The sequence below is a fragment of the Anopheles funestus genome, chromosome 3RL (genome assembly GCF_943734845.2).
Source record: "Anopheles funestus chromosome 3RL, idAnoFuneDA-416_04, whole genome shotgun sequence".
NCBI classification, from domain to species: domain Eukaryota; kingdom Metazoa; phylum Arthropoda; class Insecta; order Diptera; family Culicidae; genus Anopheles; species Anopheles funestus.
The window spans coordinates 47,554,186-47,568,646 of NC_064599.1; the positions used below are offsets into that span (position 1 = coordinate 47,554,186).

Consider the following 14,461-nt stretch of genomic DNA (forward strand, 5'->3'; position numbering starts at 1 on the left):
ATCCGACACTAGCTAGCTAGCTTCGGTCGTCCTCTGTTACATTTTCTTGGTCAGCATAGGATGTTTTGTTCAGATCAGAGCGATGTTGCTCATGTACACACATTTCGCTCGTTCGCATTATGCAATGTGGCACCAAAACTGCAAATGTTTCGCGAAAACAACCTAAACCGATAATGTATGCTGATATTATGCTCGGGTTTCATAAAGTCGCATATACAGCAAGTAAATTATTTGCTTCATTAGAACATTCTTTATCATTTCAAACGAAAATTTGGCAACGATTGCAAGCGTATTTTTAATAAATGATCTTTACAATGTGACAAGATAAGCTTATCAAACATTGATACACAGATACGGTGTATTTTTCATATACTGTCATGCTAGGTTGGGCGTCTGTAAATGTTTTTCTTTTTTTTTACTCAGTCCAACCCTCCACGGAAAATACACGTGTACAATATGCTTATCATTAGACCGATTTTTTTTGTATTCACGACTTGTCTATGATGTCATTTCGATTTGAACCATACCCTGATATCAATGATCATGGGACGTGCTAGACTGCTATTTAAAGCTTATTTTTATTATGAAATAGAATGCAAGTGTTCTTAGTTTAAGAAACATATTAAATATTAAAAAAGGAAATTGTAAACATGTTACATATATCACAACATCTTTAACGATGTCCGAACTTAGGTCCACTTTATAACACGTCAAGTTCCGGCGGTAGTGGTATCTTTTTCGAAATAGCAAATTTCCGTAATGCCTCGTATTTGTTTCGCAGCGAATCTGCCTCGTCCTGCAATCGACCAGTTTCCTCGTGCATTAGCTCCATATCACGCCATTCTTGTGATTTCTCCGTCTCCAACTCATCCTTCTGCTCAATGCGCTTTATACGGCAACTGGCGGCGTATCCTCGATTTTTCAGCGTACGACGCCGTTGCTTCATGCGAACAATTTCCTCACGCGTCAATCCTCGCATTTTCAGCGTACGGTTCAGATCGCGTACCGTTATCGACACCAGCTCATCGTCACTGATATCCGGGATAGGACAGGGAGATAAGGGTGCCTGCAATCATAATGGAAAAAAACAGGAATGTTACTACGGAACGTTGATCAAACAACGTGGTACTCGATGAAAATCGAGATTCGGATAATTACTTCATTCCAGTGAATAGATTTCGGGCGCATCATTGACTACAAATACAGAAAGGGGTACACGGTGGAATGGATATGAGATTAACTCTTGTACATGATGAAACGGGCGGCAATTGTCACGCATTCACTGTTAGCAACCCACTAGCAACACTTCCGTACAATCAGTCTAACTCAATAGACTTGTTGTACAATATTTAGCAGTACAAATGCGGATAGAATATTACCTGTGTACTTTTACGCTCGCGCTTGATTTCCTGTGGCATTTTTCGCAAGTTCTTATACACGACAGTACTCGATGGTACTTGCTAGAAGACGGAAAACAAACAACTATCGATCGAATCGAGTGATTCCCTTGTACGGGTAGCAAGTTTTATGCGACGCCTAACCCTGGAAGGAGAAAAAAGGTAGAAGTTATGCTAGCATCATGAGAAATAAAGCAAACTGCAAGTCATGGTGGATTCATTATAGGTGCACCCTTACCCTAAGCAAGAATCGATGCACGCCAGCACAAATGAGGCACAGCTTCACCGACTATTTACAAATCCACAACCCACTAAAACAACATTAAATTGACAGGAAAATTTACTGCAATAACAGCAAATTGTACTTTAGAAATGCCTCACTTTTGTTTATATGCTTTCTTATGTACAAGATCAAGGCTAGCTAAACTTTGTTTCGATCTTCGATTTGTAAGCAAAGACCTTCAACGCCTAGGTTATGTCATGCGCAGCATTCTGACATTTGGTGTGCTCGCCAAAATAAATTATATTCCACAACAAAAATCCTACTCAAATTGAGATTGAGGAACTAAAAACCACAAATCACGTCATAAACAGGAATTCAATAACCTTTTGAAAATAGTTCACTGTGCATTGAACTTAAATAAAATTGTTTAATTGCCTTTCATTAAAAAGATTCGGCCACAAGATTTTAGATTCCATTTGAAACCCGGACACGCTGATATAGACAGAGCCACAATTTCGTACAATAACAATTCGGAGAACGTTCGCAGAGTATGACAGTTCACAGTCGCGCCATTTTCTCTGGCGCTCAACATCTGCTGTGTTGACGGCATAAACAAGCAACAGTGGAAATTTGCGATGGACGCTACGAATTCCGTCTCAAAGGTTTGTATTTACTAGCACTTTAATTCATGTTGCTTATGGTTTGTTCCTGCCATTCCGCTAATAATGTCTTTCTCAGGGTGTATTTGTGTTTAAAAATGGAGCAACACGGGCTAAAGGACGCAGAAAGGTCCAAACTTGCAACAGCTTTCTGGCTGAAAACACAACCAAACAGCTTTGGTTTCGGATGTACAAAAAACACTGGGAACGATCGCGGCAGATGATTTTAAAGCTGCAAACAAGCAGCTACGGCAAGATAATAGATGATCTGTTAAAGTTTATAGAAAGCTGCCAAAAATCAAACAAATATGAAGGATTCATTCCGACCGCAGCATTGCTGACTGGCATCAATCAAATCGATCATCTGTCCCAGTTTGAGAAGCTCGCAGCCGATATACACAATAACACACTCTCGGTAGTGGTGCTGCTGCCAGCCCGTGATGGGACAAATCTGAAGCAAGCCATTGAAACAATTGTTGGGAAGTGCATTGAGAGCCAATCCAAGGATCGGTCCGACGAAAAACGATTTCGTAAAAACCAGCTGAATCTAGACGTTTTACAGGCGTGGTACCTTGAAACGCACGGTACGTTTTGTGATGCGAGACCAAAACTTACCATTATTGTGCCCGATTTTGAGCTGTTCAACCCAGTCGTTCTGCAAGATCTCATAGTCATTTTAGAGTAAGTACTGTCGCAGAAAACAAATCTAAAGCGCTCGTAAAATAATGCTGTTTGATACACGTTTTCCAGTTCGTACGCTGCAAAGTTGCCGTTTGTGCTGGTGTTTGGTGTAGCAACTGATGTATCAACCATCCACAATGTGTTACCATACCATGTGACAAGCAAAATCAAGATATCCGTTTTTCAATCAGAACCGTCCGCTACAAATCTCAACAAAATTCTAAACGAAGTGTTGCTAACGCCATTCTGCCCGTTTCATCTGTCGGGCAAAGTGTTTAAGCTGCTACTAGACATTTTCCTTTTTTATGATTTTTCTGTAAATGGATTCATCGAGGGCTTCAAATATGCCTTCATGGATCATTACTTTCAAAACTCGATCAATGCATTGAGCGCAATCGTCGACGATGAGGACGAGCTGAAAGCAATAATTAATGATCTATCGTCATCAGAATTGGAGCAAATACGTCAGTTGCCTTCTTTTCGACCATACGTGGAGTCCCGTCCAAATCCGCAAGATGTCGTGGATCTTCTTACGAACGACGATCACCTGAAGCGATCGCTAGTACCAATGGTAATGCAGGTGCACAATTATTGGTTTACTTTTCATTGTTCAATGCACATATTACAAACTCTCGTTGGCGATCTGCCAAAAGCACCGCTGGGAAAGCAAATCCGTGAGCTTTATTGCTTGTGTGTTGCTTCAGATGTAACCTCACTGCCCGAGTTTAAGGAATGCATCCAGTTATTATCGTTTTTATCGAAAGATGAAATGCTGCAAAAGATTAAACAGGTGCTAAACGTCGTGTTGCTGTGGGTGGAACGAAATGATCAGTTAAGCATCGAAGGCTGCTTAGTGTACGATGTAGCACCATTGGAAGAAATAGCAAATGGTTTGGTCTTATTGGCCGACGAACTAGTTGACGCTAACCATGAACCTATCGCGGAGGGAAAGCAGCACGAGCAATCGTCGTCTCTGCTCTCTCCTCATATGGGACGGCAAGAGCTGCGTGAAAAGTTGCTTTCGGCAGCGAAACATTCCAAAAGCGAGACCACCGTAAGCCGTGCTATTGGAAAGATAATGGATTACTTTGTTAGAAATATCTTTCAACGTTATCTTCGTCCTGCAACCAGCCAAACGGTGCCTTTAGTGGAACTGTTTATTTACAACGACAGCACTTACCTCCGCCAGCACATTGTTGGTGCGCCTAGGGCAGCAGTTCACATTGCTCTTAATAATCCCCAATACTACACACAATGTGATTGTTGCATTCTTGATGAATCGTCCTGCATTGTTCCTTCTCTGCCGGATCTTTCAATCGCATACAAATTGCATTTAGAATGTGGTCGGATGATAAATCTTTTCGATTGGCTTCAAGCTTTCCGCATGATTATCGATGATAACAATAATGACGAGATTGAGCAGCAAGTTGATCCAACAATTCAGTAAGTATATCGTAAATTCCTTTCACTGCTTCATGCTTAGTTGCAATAATAATTGTTTGTTTATTCTTAAACAGGGCCCGCTTCACCCGAGTAGTGGCAGAGTTGCAGTTTTTAGGCTTTATAAAGACATCCAAAACCAAAACCGATCATGTCACAAGGCTTACGTGGTGAAAATGTTAATTTCCGAATGGATCACATTCGCTCATATTTGGGCATATATCACGGTCGGGTTGGGAATTCATGCTAAACATTTTCTTATACTATTGTACTGTAATGTATTTATTACACATGAGTTGTTAAATGTAAACGTACAGCAATAATTAAATGATGAAGAAAGTATACATAGAATTCAGTAATTCGTTGTGCAGTTTTGAATCGATTAATTTTCACATTCACATTCGAAATAAACCTGTAGGTAGGAAATTTCGTTTTAATTGGCTGTTACTTCAAAACTCCTCCCAACTAGCAATATAAACATACCTTCTCGTTCTGTCTTATGAACAATCAAACCTGCCAAAGCGAGAAAGCATGTTGGTTTGGCTGGTTGGGCTTTAACATAACGGCCACCGCCAGAGATTTGAAACAGTCAACTCATGTATGTAGTATTTTCACCAGGAAACGCAGCTTCGTATTTGGCCCAAAAGTTTGACACTGTCAAAGATTACACAAGGGTTCAGCAGTGTTGGAAGTGTTTATGTTTTTTTCAGCTATCGGGAAAAATAAAACCGGCTCTTCGGAAGTAACAACAATTAATTAAACACGTGCCGAATGTCTGGATTTGTAAAGCGTCGACGTGCTTTAAACATAAAAGGTACGCGGCTATCCGTGCACACGGGCCAGCCGATAACTTCTTTAGGAAATCCCTCACTGGATCATGTTTTTGGTGGCGGATTTCCCATCGGTTCAATCATTGGTATCGGTGAGTAACATGCAGTGGTCCAACGACTGTATCGGTTGTTTCTTATGCATCTGGTTCTGTATTAAAAAATGCAACAGGCGAAGACAAACATGGAAGCTATGCAAGGGTATTATCGAAATACTTTCTCGCCGAAGGAATCGTAAACAAACATCCGCTGCTGCTTGGAACGATGGAAGAAGATCCAACGCAACTGGTAGGTGGAACTAACACATTTCACTTGTTCAACGTGTAAGTCGCAGATTAATAATGATTCCTGTTTCTAGATCGAAAAATTACCAACACCCATTGAAGGTAATGCAGCATCGTCGGAAAGTAGCACCGACCAGGAACCAGAAACCATGCGCATCGCATTTCGTTACAATCAGCTAGCACCTGTAGATTCTGAACAGAAATCATCCACAGCTCTTGGACACTATTTCGATCTTACAAAAACAATAAGTTCCACCACGTTACTTGGACACGATATAACGCATTGGAACGGAGATGAAGTACTTGTAAATGATGGCGGGTTCGTGGGTTCGTTTAAAAATCCACAATATGCATCGCTATTGTACTCCATACATCGGAAAGCAAGTGAGCAACAGTTTAATTCCGCTTCGGACGAAACCTCAAAAAATGTGTTACGAATTTGTTTAAACTCAATCGGTTCTCCATCGTGGTATGATAGAAACTTTTCTGACGATTTTCTACGATTCATCGTTTTACTAAAAGCAATCGTACGGAACACACTGTCAGTTTGTTTGATTACCGTACCATTCCATCTGTTTAACCACCTAGACGATATTCAACTGTGCAGGAAAGTGCGAAATTTGTTTGACTTTTCTTTCGAACTGGAAGCATTTGCCGGCCAGCAGGAAGAACAAACGAATCCTGTCTTTAAAGAGTATCACGGCTTGCTGAACATCACTAAAATAGCACCATTTAATAGCTTGGCACCCTTCCATCCCAAAACGCGCGATTTAGCGTTCAAGCTGAAACGGAGCAAGTTTGTGATCGAAAAGTTACATCTTCCGCCAGATATTGCAGATGACGATAGCGCCGCTAAACATTCAGCGCCAACACTTGGTTGCGCTAGTAGTGGAATGAAAAGCAAGTTGGATTTTTAGCTGGATCCTGAAGCAATATTGTTAACAAATATAAGAAATTGTTCTTCTTCGAATTAACACACTATTTTTCTTTTTTATTCACGCTTAGCCTATACAAGTTTTAAAATGTGCCTTTGAAATTGCGGTTCCTAAACTAGGTAACTCTTGGAGATCTGATAATAGTGAGAATTATTGTTAAAAGCCATATCTGGACGTTGTTTACCGTACTCCTTTGGTTGTATGTACGTTTCGCGGATGGTTGGTACGGAAATGGATGAGGGCAGTTCATGCTCGTAAATGTTGTCCCGTACACGACGATTTGCCGGTAGTGCTGGGATTGGAATGTGCGGCAATGGATGCGTGCGTAGCATTTGTGTAGCATGGTTCTTACGCGGAAGCTTAGTACAGCTCAAAATAATGCTAAGCAGGACACAAAATTCAACCACTGCTACAATCAATCCAGCACAAAGAAACAGAAAGTACTGTTCACGGTACCACAGCTCAATCTTGTGCAGGCAACCCTAGGTGGGGATTAAACGAAGCCAAACATTAGATCACATTAGTATAAAGGAAGAGACATTATTCAGTAAATGATTTGCTTGCAATTAAACTCACATCCAGATGTCGACTTTTCTCATAATCTTGCGTCTGCAGCGCCTGGCAAAGTGTCACGTTTACCGGCACGGGGTCTAGGTAAGCCGTAAATTCGAACCGATTCACCAGCTTGCAGCAAGTTAAAGGGACGGTCAGGTCTTTCTTGCCTAAACTTTGTAGCTTCCATAAGGCTGTGTCATAGTTGATGCTGGTATTGATGGCACAGCATTCGAAAATCGTTTGCGCCAAATCCATCGCTGCGGTAAATTGTTCATGTCCCGGCACACCATAGTTTGCTTGAAGGGCTTTTACCATTGCCGTTTCGTTGAGGTTTAATCCAAGACACTGGGGCCACGCAGTAATCATAAGACATACACCAAATTCCGCTACCAGTAGTGAAAGAATAATCAGGAAGTACTGGAAGGAGCACATTAAAATAGCTTGTTGTAGCGAATGTGTAGACTAAGCTTAAAAATATTAAAAGCATAACTACCATTGTCAATACACAGTATGTATTCATGCACGTTGCCCAACATCCTAGCAGGGAAGCAATAATAGCCACTAGGCCAGCCGTGGTAAGGGCGAACGCTACGTAATAAAATAAGGGCTGTTCTAGCTCCGACAGGGGTGTCCTTTGCTGATCGGATGCAGATATTAGCAAACGGGATAGTAGAATCCGGGGGGAATCGGTGAACAGATAGAATCCAGTGGAAAGTAGTGTAATACCACACAGCTGAAAAGGGCAAAATCGAAGAGAAAATCAGTTTTGGAGGATAACATTGTGGTGATATTTTGTATTCTTGGGTTAGCTTAAGTGTAGTGCTATCGAAGGTGGAAATATTTTTAATCTAAAAACGACACAGGCCGGTAAATAGTAATGAACATACTTTCGTTGTGCTTAAAAAAATCTTCTACATAACAATAAAAACAATTCGAAAAATGCAACGGTTTATCAATGATAGAGTTTCCAAACTATCAAAATTCGTTCAAATGAATTCAAATCGATTAAACTTTGAGAAGCATCAACCATGCTGTACTTAAGAATTAACGTAGTACAACGACGATATTTTTTTCATGCTCGACAACATTTAACGTATGTTATCACGTTTCGGGCCTTCCTCGCAAAACATCACAAATGAACAGTTGATAAACATTTCCAACCCACTCATTAATTTGAGCATGTACTAACGAAGTTTTGCTGTTTAGTTGTTTCCATTACAACACACTTATGTTAAACTTTCAATGCCACCAAAAGTCCACCATACACCGGCAACAACCGGTGTTACAGTAGGGTGGTACCTTTGACCATAGAATAAAGCTCTCCGTACAATTACTGTTTAATAAATATTGTCATCGCATTGTCGACAGCACCATACTTTTTTATTTACACATGTCATCCACAATGGTTGAACATAAAAGAAGAAAAAAAACGTGATCGGGCAGGTGTAACGTTTGCTCTACATGCATACATTTAGTGAGTTCTTGGGAATGCCCAGTGAAATAAATGTAGCATATGGAAATTTGAACAGCATGGGAAAATTTAGAAGTTTAAGTTTAATATAATGAAAATCGATTTGAATGAAAGAATGTATGCTTCTTGACACACCGGTGTAACTAAATATTAAATACTAAATAACGAATATTTGTGAATAGTTTCTAACGCCCCAATGTACCCCGGTGGCGAATACAAAAATAATCAAACAAACTACAACATTGATTGCAACGTCTAATTGTGCTGTGTCTACGTATTTTTCCTCTACTAATGGAACCATTCGGTAGTGTTAACTACTTTTTTTTGCTGTTGTCGGCACAAAACTCCCTATCCTTTGATTTTGTTTTCTCGATAAAAATTTCAGCGCATTATGTGAAGTGAAAAGCACATGGATGATGTAGGTAGATGAAAATGCCGTCACGAACGACTAAAGTTTGTATTCGGAGAGTTCACCATCTGCTGGTTTTGTACGTTCTGTTTTGCGCGATTTTCACCAAAGCGATTGCGCATCATGCATTTATATTATGCGCCAACAGTTTGCAGCTACGTACGTACGCATTTGCACCCTTCAGTAGTAACATAAACGCCGGCACAAGCGATTCCGGCACGATTTATGAGCACAGATGAACACACACACGTACTTATAATTGGTGTCTACTGTTTTGTGTTTTTTTGCTTTTTTTTGTACACAATTTTGTAATCTTCCGCTTTCCCGATGTTGTGTCCCGTGCGTTGTTTACTCCCTCAAATGCATTCCATTTTCAACGGATTTATTTGGGCAGTCTTTACCGGGGGAGGGATGATGGACAGCGTGTAGCAAATAGCACACGATACTGTACGCAGATGCTTATGGAACTAACGAATAAAATCACTTCACAGGTACGCTTTAAAATCACTCAACCGTATTACAATTACTACATTTTCTATTATTCTGCAGTTGATTTTGTTTTAGACTGCGTTAACCTTCGGTGTTTGAGGGTTAGGTAAAAAAAACTAAAAGTCCCGGTAAGAATATAGTTGTTGACTTGCAACAGTATAGAAACATCAAAGAACGACCGATCATTAATACATTAATATATTGAGTGCTATTAATGCATAAGAGCAATATTTTGTTTTGTTTAATCCAGTTTGGTTTTTTGTATGTTACGGTACGAGTTACATGTCAACGGTACGATGCGATCACGCGTATGATTTAATCCAGCCACGCCACAACAATAGAATGCATTCATACATTTCGAAATGGACAGCAAAAGTAGGTAATGACACACACACACAAAAGTGAGGCACAATATGAATGATAGACAGGATAATTTTACCATAAATATTAGATTGCAGCTTGCCAGCACAAACTTGTGATTAAACACTTTGCTCAGTTTCATGGTGATGTATCGCGCCACAGAACGTTTGCTGTTTGTTGTATTTATGCCATAAAAGCTCGGACCTCCACCGTACGTTCTATCGCGTCCACTTGCAATATTTTAGTAATTAATAGCGATCTACTACTGCACAGTTGGTGCGATCATTGCACCACGAAAGCTGACAAAGAACTGCCGAACATCGTAGTGGACGCACTGGACAACGCACATTGATCACCGTTTGCGTCCGGTGAGTTGTGTGCGCATGAAGCGTTACATATTTGTGGTGTCGGCCCGAATCGCCGGCAAGAACAACGCATACAACGCGTACGGATTCGGACCAGCGCGTGAATGTTTCGCGTCCAAGCCAACCAAATTCGCTTTAGCATGGACATATACAGAACTGTTTTGATCAACCTTTACCTACAGGAACGTGATGATGTACCCTTCTGCATGTGGAACCATGCAACAGCACGTGCTGGGACGTGGGTGAAGCATTTACATCCAAACGTGGTGTTAACGTACGCAAAACGTCTAACGACGGCAGGAAATCGATGCACGGAAAAGCCCATGTAAATAAAAATATACAGTCCCATTTTTAATTGATTGAAACACTCTGTTTCATTGATACTAGAATAACGTACTTGATTTAACATACATATGTACTATGCGGAACCAGGTTTCAAATCCCATTTGGACATTTCCCCAGTATCAAAGACTGGCTATCGAGCATTGTGGTAAAAATATGTCTAGTAAGCCAGAAAGAGGTCGTTAAGCCAAGAGGATAGAGATATCTACTATAGCATAGCCATTTAACACGACTAAGGTAGTTATTCTATATTGTTGACTTATTTGCGTTAAGTTACTTTATTGAGTCTACATCTCAAACCCCCTGTTATGTATGTCATGTGGTACTGAATGATTCCATTCTCTCGGATAGGCAAACGAAATTCAAAATTCAACAAAAAAAAACCTATCCAATAAAAGGTCTGTATTAGTTATTTCTGAAGAGCAAATTGTATTCTTTCCTGCTTCTATAGTACAGCAACCCCGAAGATTTTTGGGTAGCCAACATTTGATTCTGTTGGACTTGATTTACGCGTTGCTAGCTAGTCTGGTCCTGTGTAGTGCAGATCACATTCGAATGAGATTTTGTATTGATGTTGTCATATAAAAACCGACACCGCTGTTCCTTAAGCAGTAGGCAGTTCCGCGAGGGTATATAATGTTTAAATTGATAGAACTTTTAAATATATCCGTAACGAGATTTCATACCCGTTCCTGTCGTGTAGAAGCCGGAGTCGATGCCACATACACCACCAAGTGTAGTTTTTCAATTATCTTCTCATATTGTTTAATATTTTTTCAAAAAAATTATTTCACATCAAAGGATCAAATACTTATTTACACGTTAAGGAGCACATTGATTTTAACGTTATTTATTTCACATAATTCGAGCAAAAGAAATTGCTGGAACAAAAAAATAATATGTACATTTGAAAATATTTGAAAATTGGCACATTAAGAACTAAAATCCACATTAAAATACCTACTATCAAATACTATAAAGAAAAAGGAAAATACTGTAAATGAATTTGAAACAAAATCTAAGCATGTCAATTTTAGTACTGAAATATGAACGTTTTAGTACAAGCTGCATCCAAACTTCCCAATTCAATATGGCTACGCGTGTTCAGTTTTCATGGTACAGCCTTTTCTAGTCCGTCCACTTTTGCCCGTCATGGGCGAACCTGGTATCTGTACATGTTGAAAATTGTTTTGAAAGAAGAAGCTTCAAATGAAACGCACGAGAAGAAAGGTATGCGAGGGTCACCGTCGGTGTGAGCGAGTAAGCTGCTATCCGAGAGTAGGTACATACATAGGAGTCGTGGGTTATTTAACGGTTGTTGGTTGTGTAGGTTGCGTGTGATCTAAACGACGTTAGAACGACAAGGATAGTGTGCACCAAAGGGGCAAGCACCAGTATAGTGTGAGTGCGTACGCTGCTTGCAAAAAGAAGTAGGGGACGTGAGTAGTGTGCGTGTGCTTGGCAGCTAGGGGACACACAACAAACGTACTGGATGTTGTTGCTTAGTTGATATTTCAATCAATCGCTAAATTTGTATCGTACGCGAGTGTAGCATAATTTCCTGCACAGTTCCTGTAGAGTAAGTGGTAGCTGACGATGAAATATAGTGATTGGGCACAGTGAAATCGAACATGCTGATAAGGCTATTTTTGATTGTGTGTCTAGTGAGCGTTTTCCTACCGAAAATTAATCCCAGTGATAGAAATGTAAAACACGCACCGGTGGCAAAGTACAAGCACGGATGGCCACGGTTCGCAGAAGACGTTAACCGACGATTGCGATGTAATACGCACGCATACCAGAGCGAATAACAGAACCGTACGCTTGTTGCGTCGTGTGCGAAACACATCAAGCGCTGGCGATTGATCCGGTTCCTGCCGGAGTGTGATCGGTGTTGATCCTGCGGACAAGTGAAAAGGTGCTAGCGCAAGAATACAAACAAAAAAAAATGCTGGAAACGATACCAGCAGCGAGTACAATAATGGTACAGCGCAGCGCACACACCGGTAGAAGGCGTCCGTTTTCAGTTGGCATGCAGTCAGTCAGTCAGTGTAGCATTCAGGAAGGGTGATGAAGGATAGAAAAAGACAGAAAGAGAGCAACGGAAAGAGCCAGCGGTTCGATAAAGCAGGATGGTCTTACACCACAGGACTTCTACCCTCTCGCTCTGGGTCAAATGACAATGTGGGTTCGTGCGTCCGATGTGAATACTGTGAATAAAAGGATCTTTCCTTGGTAGGAGTTGGATGAGAACGCTGCACTGATCAAATCCCAAAACATATTTGATCAAAACGACAAACGCGCGCGCGTGTGTGTGTGTGTGTATGCGAGTATGTGTATTTGCCTCACATAGAAAAAAAATCAAAATAATATGACAACAGCATTTCCTATAAACGCTACCGTTCACTTTTCTCAGTGCCCTCGTTTTTTTTTGCCTTCCCTCCCATTCTCGCGACACTTTGCATCGTATATGTACGTATGTGTGCGTGCGTTTGAACCGTGCCTGAAAGCGTGTAGTGTAAAACACCGGTGTAATGTTAGAATCATGCATAAATCTCTTCAAAATAGTTTTATTTTTTGCTCACGCTTCCGTTTTTTGGCTCGAGCCATTTCGAGCGCGTAAGATGTGGCCGGGAAGTGCTTTGATGTTGCATTATTCGACATATATTGTTGTGTTTGTTATTGCTTCCGTTTGCAAAAAAAAAAGTTGTTTAAGCGGAAGCGGAATTATAAACAAGACCAGATCCAAGTGATCTGTGGAGAGCTATGGGCCCATCTAACCGATGATGGAATATGACAATTAAAGTAAAGTGTTGGTGCATCATTAACGTTGAACGTAGCCTGATTGATCGTGTACGTGCGCGATGTACCAATAGGGCACACATACAAACACACGCCTATGCGTGATCGAAATTCGGTAATTGTGCAACAGACGAGTGTAGTGTTTTTGTATTAAAATATGTTTCAATGTTTCTTTCCAACAGCTTGATATTTTTAAACTGTTAAAATGAGTATTCGTGTAATGTGTGTGTGTGTTGTGTAACGAAATGAACCAACGTGAAATGTGTACATCGTATTACATATTCAAGTATAAATTATTCTAAACCGGCGATCCATGACGGGGAATGGTGTTTAACATAATGGAATGAATTGACCACACTAGCTCAGAAATCGGTTATATCAAAAATTGGTAAGTGAACAAACATGCCTGCCTTCCAAAGCTTCCACTACATGAAGAAGCAGAAATTTTAAAATTGGGAAGCACTTTATCATAAATGGATTAATTACACCAAAGGGTTTGGCCAAATTTTACACAAACTCCGAACGAATAGATCTGTCCGAACAAATGATAAAATGAAAGAAGCGATTGATTCCTCAACCGCCAATGCCTTTTGTTCTTGTTTTTATTTTCTTTTGGACCGGAGTAGATCACTACCAACATGATTGACTGGGTGGGCGATGATCGTATACGCTTTGATCACACACGCTGGCGCGAAGGTGATGTGTTATGCTGTGTCGATGAATGCAGAACGGAAACACCATCATCATCATAACCAGTGCGGGTCCGTTGCTTGTTTTCCACGTTTCTTTTGGTCGAAATTTTTAGTGGCATGTTTTCTTGGCCTGTGTGTCTCGCCCGCACGTATCCCAAGGAGTAGTAGTACTGGAATGTGCGATCACGTCGACCTTTTTTTTCTTGTTCTATGCCTTGTTCTCTGTTTCGTAGAGCGCTCGCCGAGCAAATCACTGGAACACACCCAAACACACACACACACACTTGCTCACACGGTGCCAGAGGTTGTTACCTGGCTCCCGGTTTTTCGCTTCCATCCCGATAGATTATGCTTCACAAAGCATTGTTTGAAATATCCCAAAATTCAGCAACAATTGGCAGGTTCAAATATGTTCCTTATGAGTTTACGGTTTCTGTGTGGATTAATGTTAACCCTTACTGCCTACACCTGGCCGACGATGCACCGGGTGATGCTTTACCTTGAAAAACATTCCTTCGATGTTTACGAAC

At 40.7% G+C, this 14,461-nt stretch overlaps 5 protein-coding genes across 8 annotated transcripts in view; 3 read left to right on the forward strand and 2 right to left on the reverse strand.

Moving 5' to 3' along the window:
- Positions 1-556: 556 nt before the first annotated feature.
- Positions 557-1,990, reverse strand: LOC125767785 (transcription factor MafK). Of its 3 annotated transcripts, XM_049434683.1 has the most exons (5): positions 1,779-1,987; positions 1,636-1,708; positions 1,380-1,542; positions 1,159-1,194; positions 557-1,066 (listed from the first exon to the last, which is right to left on the reverse strand). In XM_049434683.1, the coding sequence occupies exons 3-5, from the start codon at positions 1,416-1,418 to the stop codon at positions 701-703; spliced, it is 441 nt and encodes a 146-aa protein (XP_049290640.1). In that variant the 5' UTR covers positions 1,419-1,542; positions 1,636-1,708; positions 1,779-1,987; the 3' UTR covers positions 557-700. The 3 variants fall into 3 exon arrangements, with proteins under 3 accessions (XP_049290640.1, XP_049290639.1, XP_049290641.1); XM_049434682.1 differs by having other exon boundaries at positions 1,636-1,987; XM_049434684.1 differs by lacking the exon at positions 1,159-1,194 and having other exon boundaries at positions 1,636-1,990.
- Positions 1,991-2,003: 13 nt separating this feature from the next.
- On the forward strand, positions 2,004-4,773 carry LOC125767763 (origin recognition complex subunit 3). The gene is made up of 4 exons (XM_049434649.1): positions 2,004-2,282; positions 2,359-2,960; positions 3,030-4,403; positions 4,478-4,773. Exons 1-4 carry the CDS (start codon positions 2,256-2,258, stop codon positions 4,572-4,574), a joined length of 2,100 nt encoding a protein of 699 aa, XP_049290606.1. The 5' UTR covers positions 2,004-2,255; the 3' UTR covers positions 4,575-4,773.
- Positions 4,774-5,010: 237 nt separating this feature from the next.
- LOC125767771 (elongator complex protein 4) lies at positions 5,011-6,481 on the forward strand. The gene is made up of 3 exons (XM_049434660.1): positions 5,011-5,322; positions 5,400-5,515; positions 5,586-6,481. Exons 1-3 carry the CDS (start codon positions 5,172-5,174, stop codon positions 6,426-6,428), a joined length of 1,110 nt encoding a protein of 369 aa, XP_049290617.1. The 5' UTR covers positions 5,011-5,171; the 3' UTR covers positions 6,429-6,481.
- A 75-nt stretch (positions 6,482-6,556) lies between these two features.
- On the reverse strand, positions 6,557-10,118 carry LOC125767772 (CD151 antigen). The gene is made up of 4 exons (XM_049434661.1): positions 9,810-10,118; positions 7,495-7,734; positions 7,023-7,418; positions 6,557-6,928 (listed from the first exon to the last, which is right to left on the reverse strand). Exons 1-4 carry the CDS (start codon positions 9,870-9,872, stop codon positions 6,557-6,559), a joined length of 1,071 nt encoding a protein of 356 aa, XP_049290618.1. The 5' UTR covers positions 9,873-10,118.
- Positions 10,119-11,516: 1,398 nt separating this feature from the next.
- LOC125767749 (neurogenic protein mastermind) overlaps positions 11,517-14,461 on the forward strand; it is a 68,944-nt gene continuing 65,999 nt past the window's right edge. For both annotated transcript variants that reach the window (XM_049434603.1, XM_049434606.1), the window contains exons 1-2: positions 11,517-11,715; positions 13,422-13,627. The gene's annotated coding sequence lies outside the window, so the exon portion shown is untranslated. The remainder of the gene's footprint in view (positions 11,716-13,421; positions 13,628-14,461) is intronic.

Excerpts from the sequence above, each read along its gene's own strand:
- LOC125767785 (XM_049434683.1), bottom strand. The coding sequence starts at position 1,418 with ATGCCACAGGAAATCAAGCGCGAGCGTAAAAGTACACAG. Across the intron at positions 1,195-1,379 it reads GCGAGCGTAAAAGTACACAG|TCAATGATGCGCCCGAAATC; the intron begins GTAATATTCTAT and ends CTGTATTTGTAG. Across the intron at positions 1,067-1,158 it reads AATCTATTCACTGGAATGAA|GCACCCTTATCTCCCTGTCC; the intron begins GTAATTATCCGA and ends TTATGATTGCAG.
- LOC125767763 (XM_049434649.1), top strand. The coding sequence starts at position 2,256 with ATGGACGCTACGAATTCCGTCTCAAAG. Across the intron at positions 2,283-2,358 it reads CTACGAATTCCGTCTCAAAG|GGTGTATTTGTGTTTAAAAA; the intron begins GTTTGTATTTAC and ends TGTCTTTCTCAG. Across the intron at positions 2,961-3,029 it reads GATCTCATAGTCATTTTAGA|TTCGTACGCTGCAAAGTTGC; the intron begins GTAAGTACTGTC and ends CACGTTTTCCAG.
- LOC125767771 (XM_049434660.1), top strand. The coding sequence starts at position 5,172 with ATGTCTGGATTTGTAAAGCGTCGACGTGCTTTAAACATAAAAGGTACG. Across the intron at positions 5,323-5,399 it reads CGGTTCAATCATTGGTATCG|GCGAAGACAAACATGGAAGC; the intron begins GTGAGTAACATG and ends AAAATGCAACAG. Across the intron at positions 5,516-5,585 it reads AAGAAGATCCAACGCAACTG|ATCGAAAAATTACCAACACC; the intron begins GTAGGTGGAACT and ends TCCTGTTTCTAG.
- LOC125767772 (XM_049434661.1), bottom strand. The coding sequence starts at position 9,872 with ATGAAACTGAGCAAAGTGTTTAATCACAAGTTTGTGCTGGCAAGCTGC. Across the intron at positions 7,735-9,809 it reads GCTGCAATCTAATATTTATG|CTGTGTGGTATTACACTACT; the intron begins GTAAAATTATCC and ends TGCCCTTTTCAG. Across the intron at positions 6,929-7,022 it reads AGAAAAGTCGACATCTGGAT|GGTTGCCTGCACAAGATTGA; the intron begins GTGAGTTTAATT and ends ATCCCCACCTAG.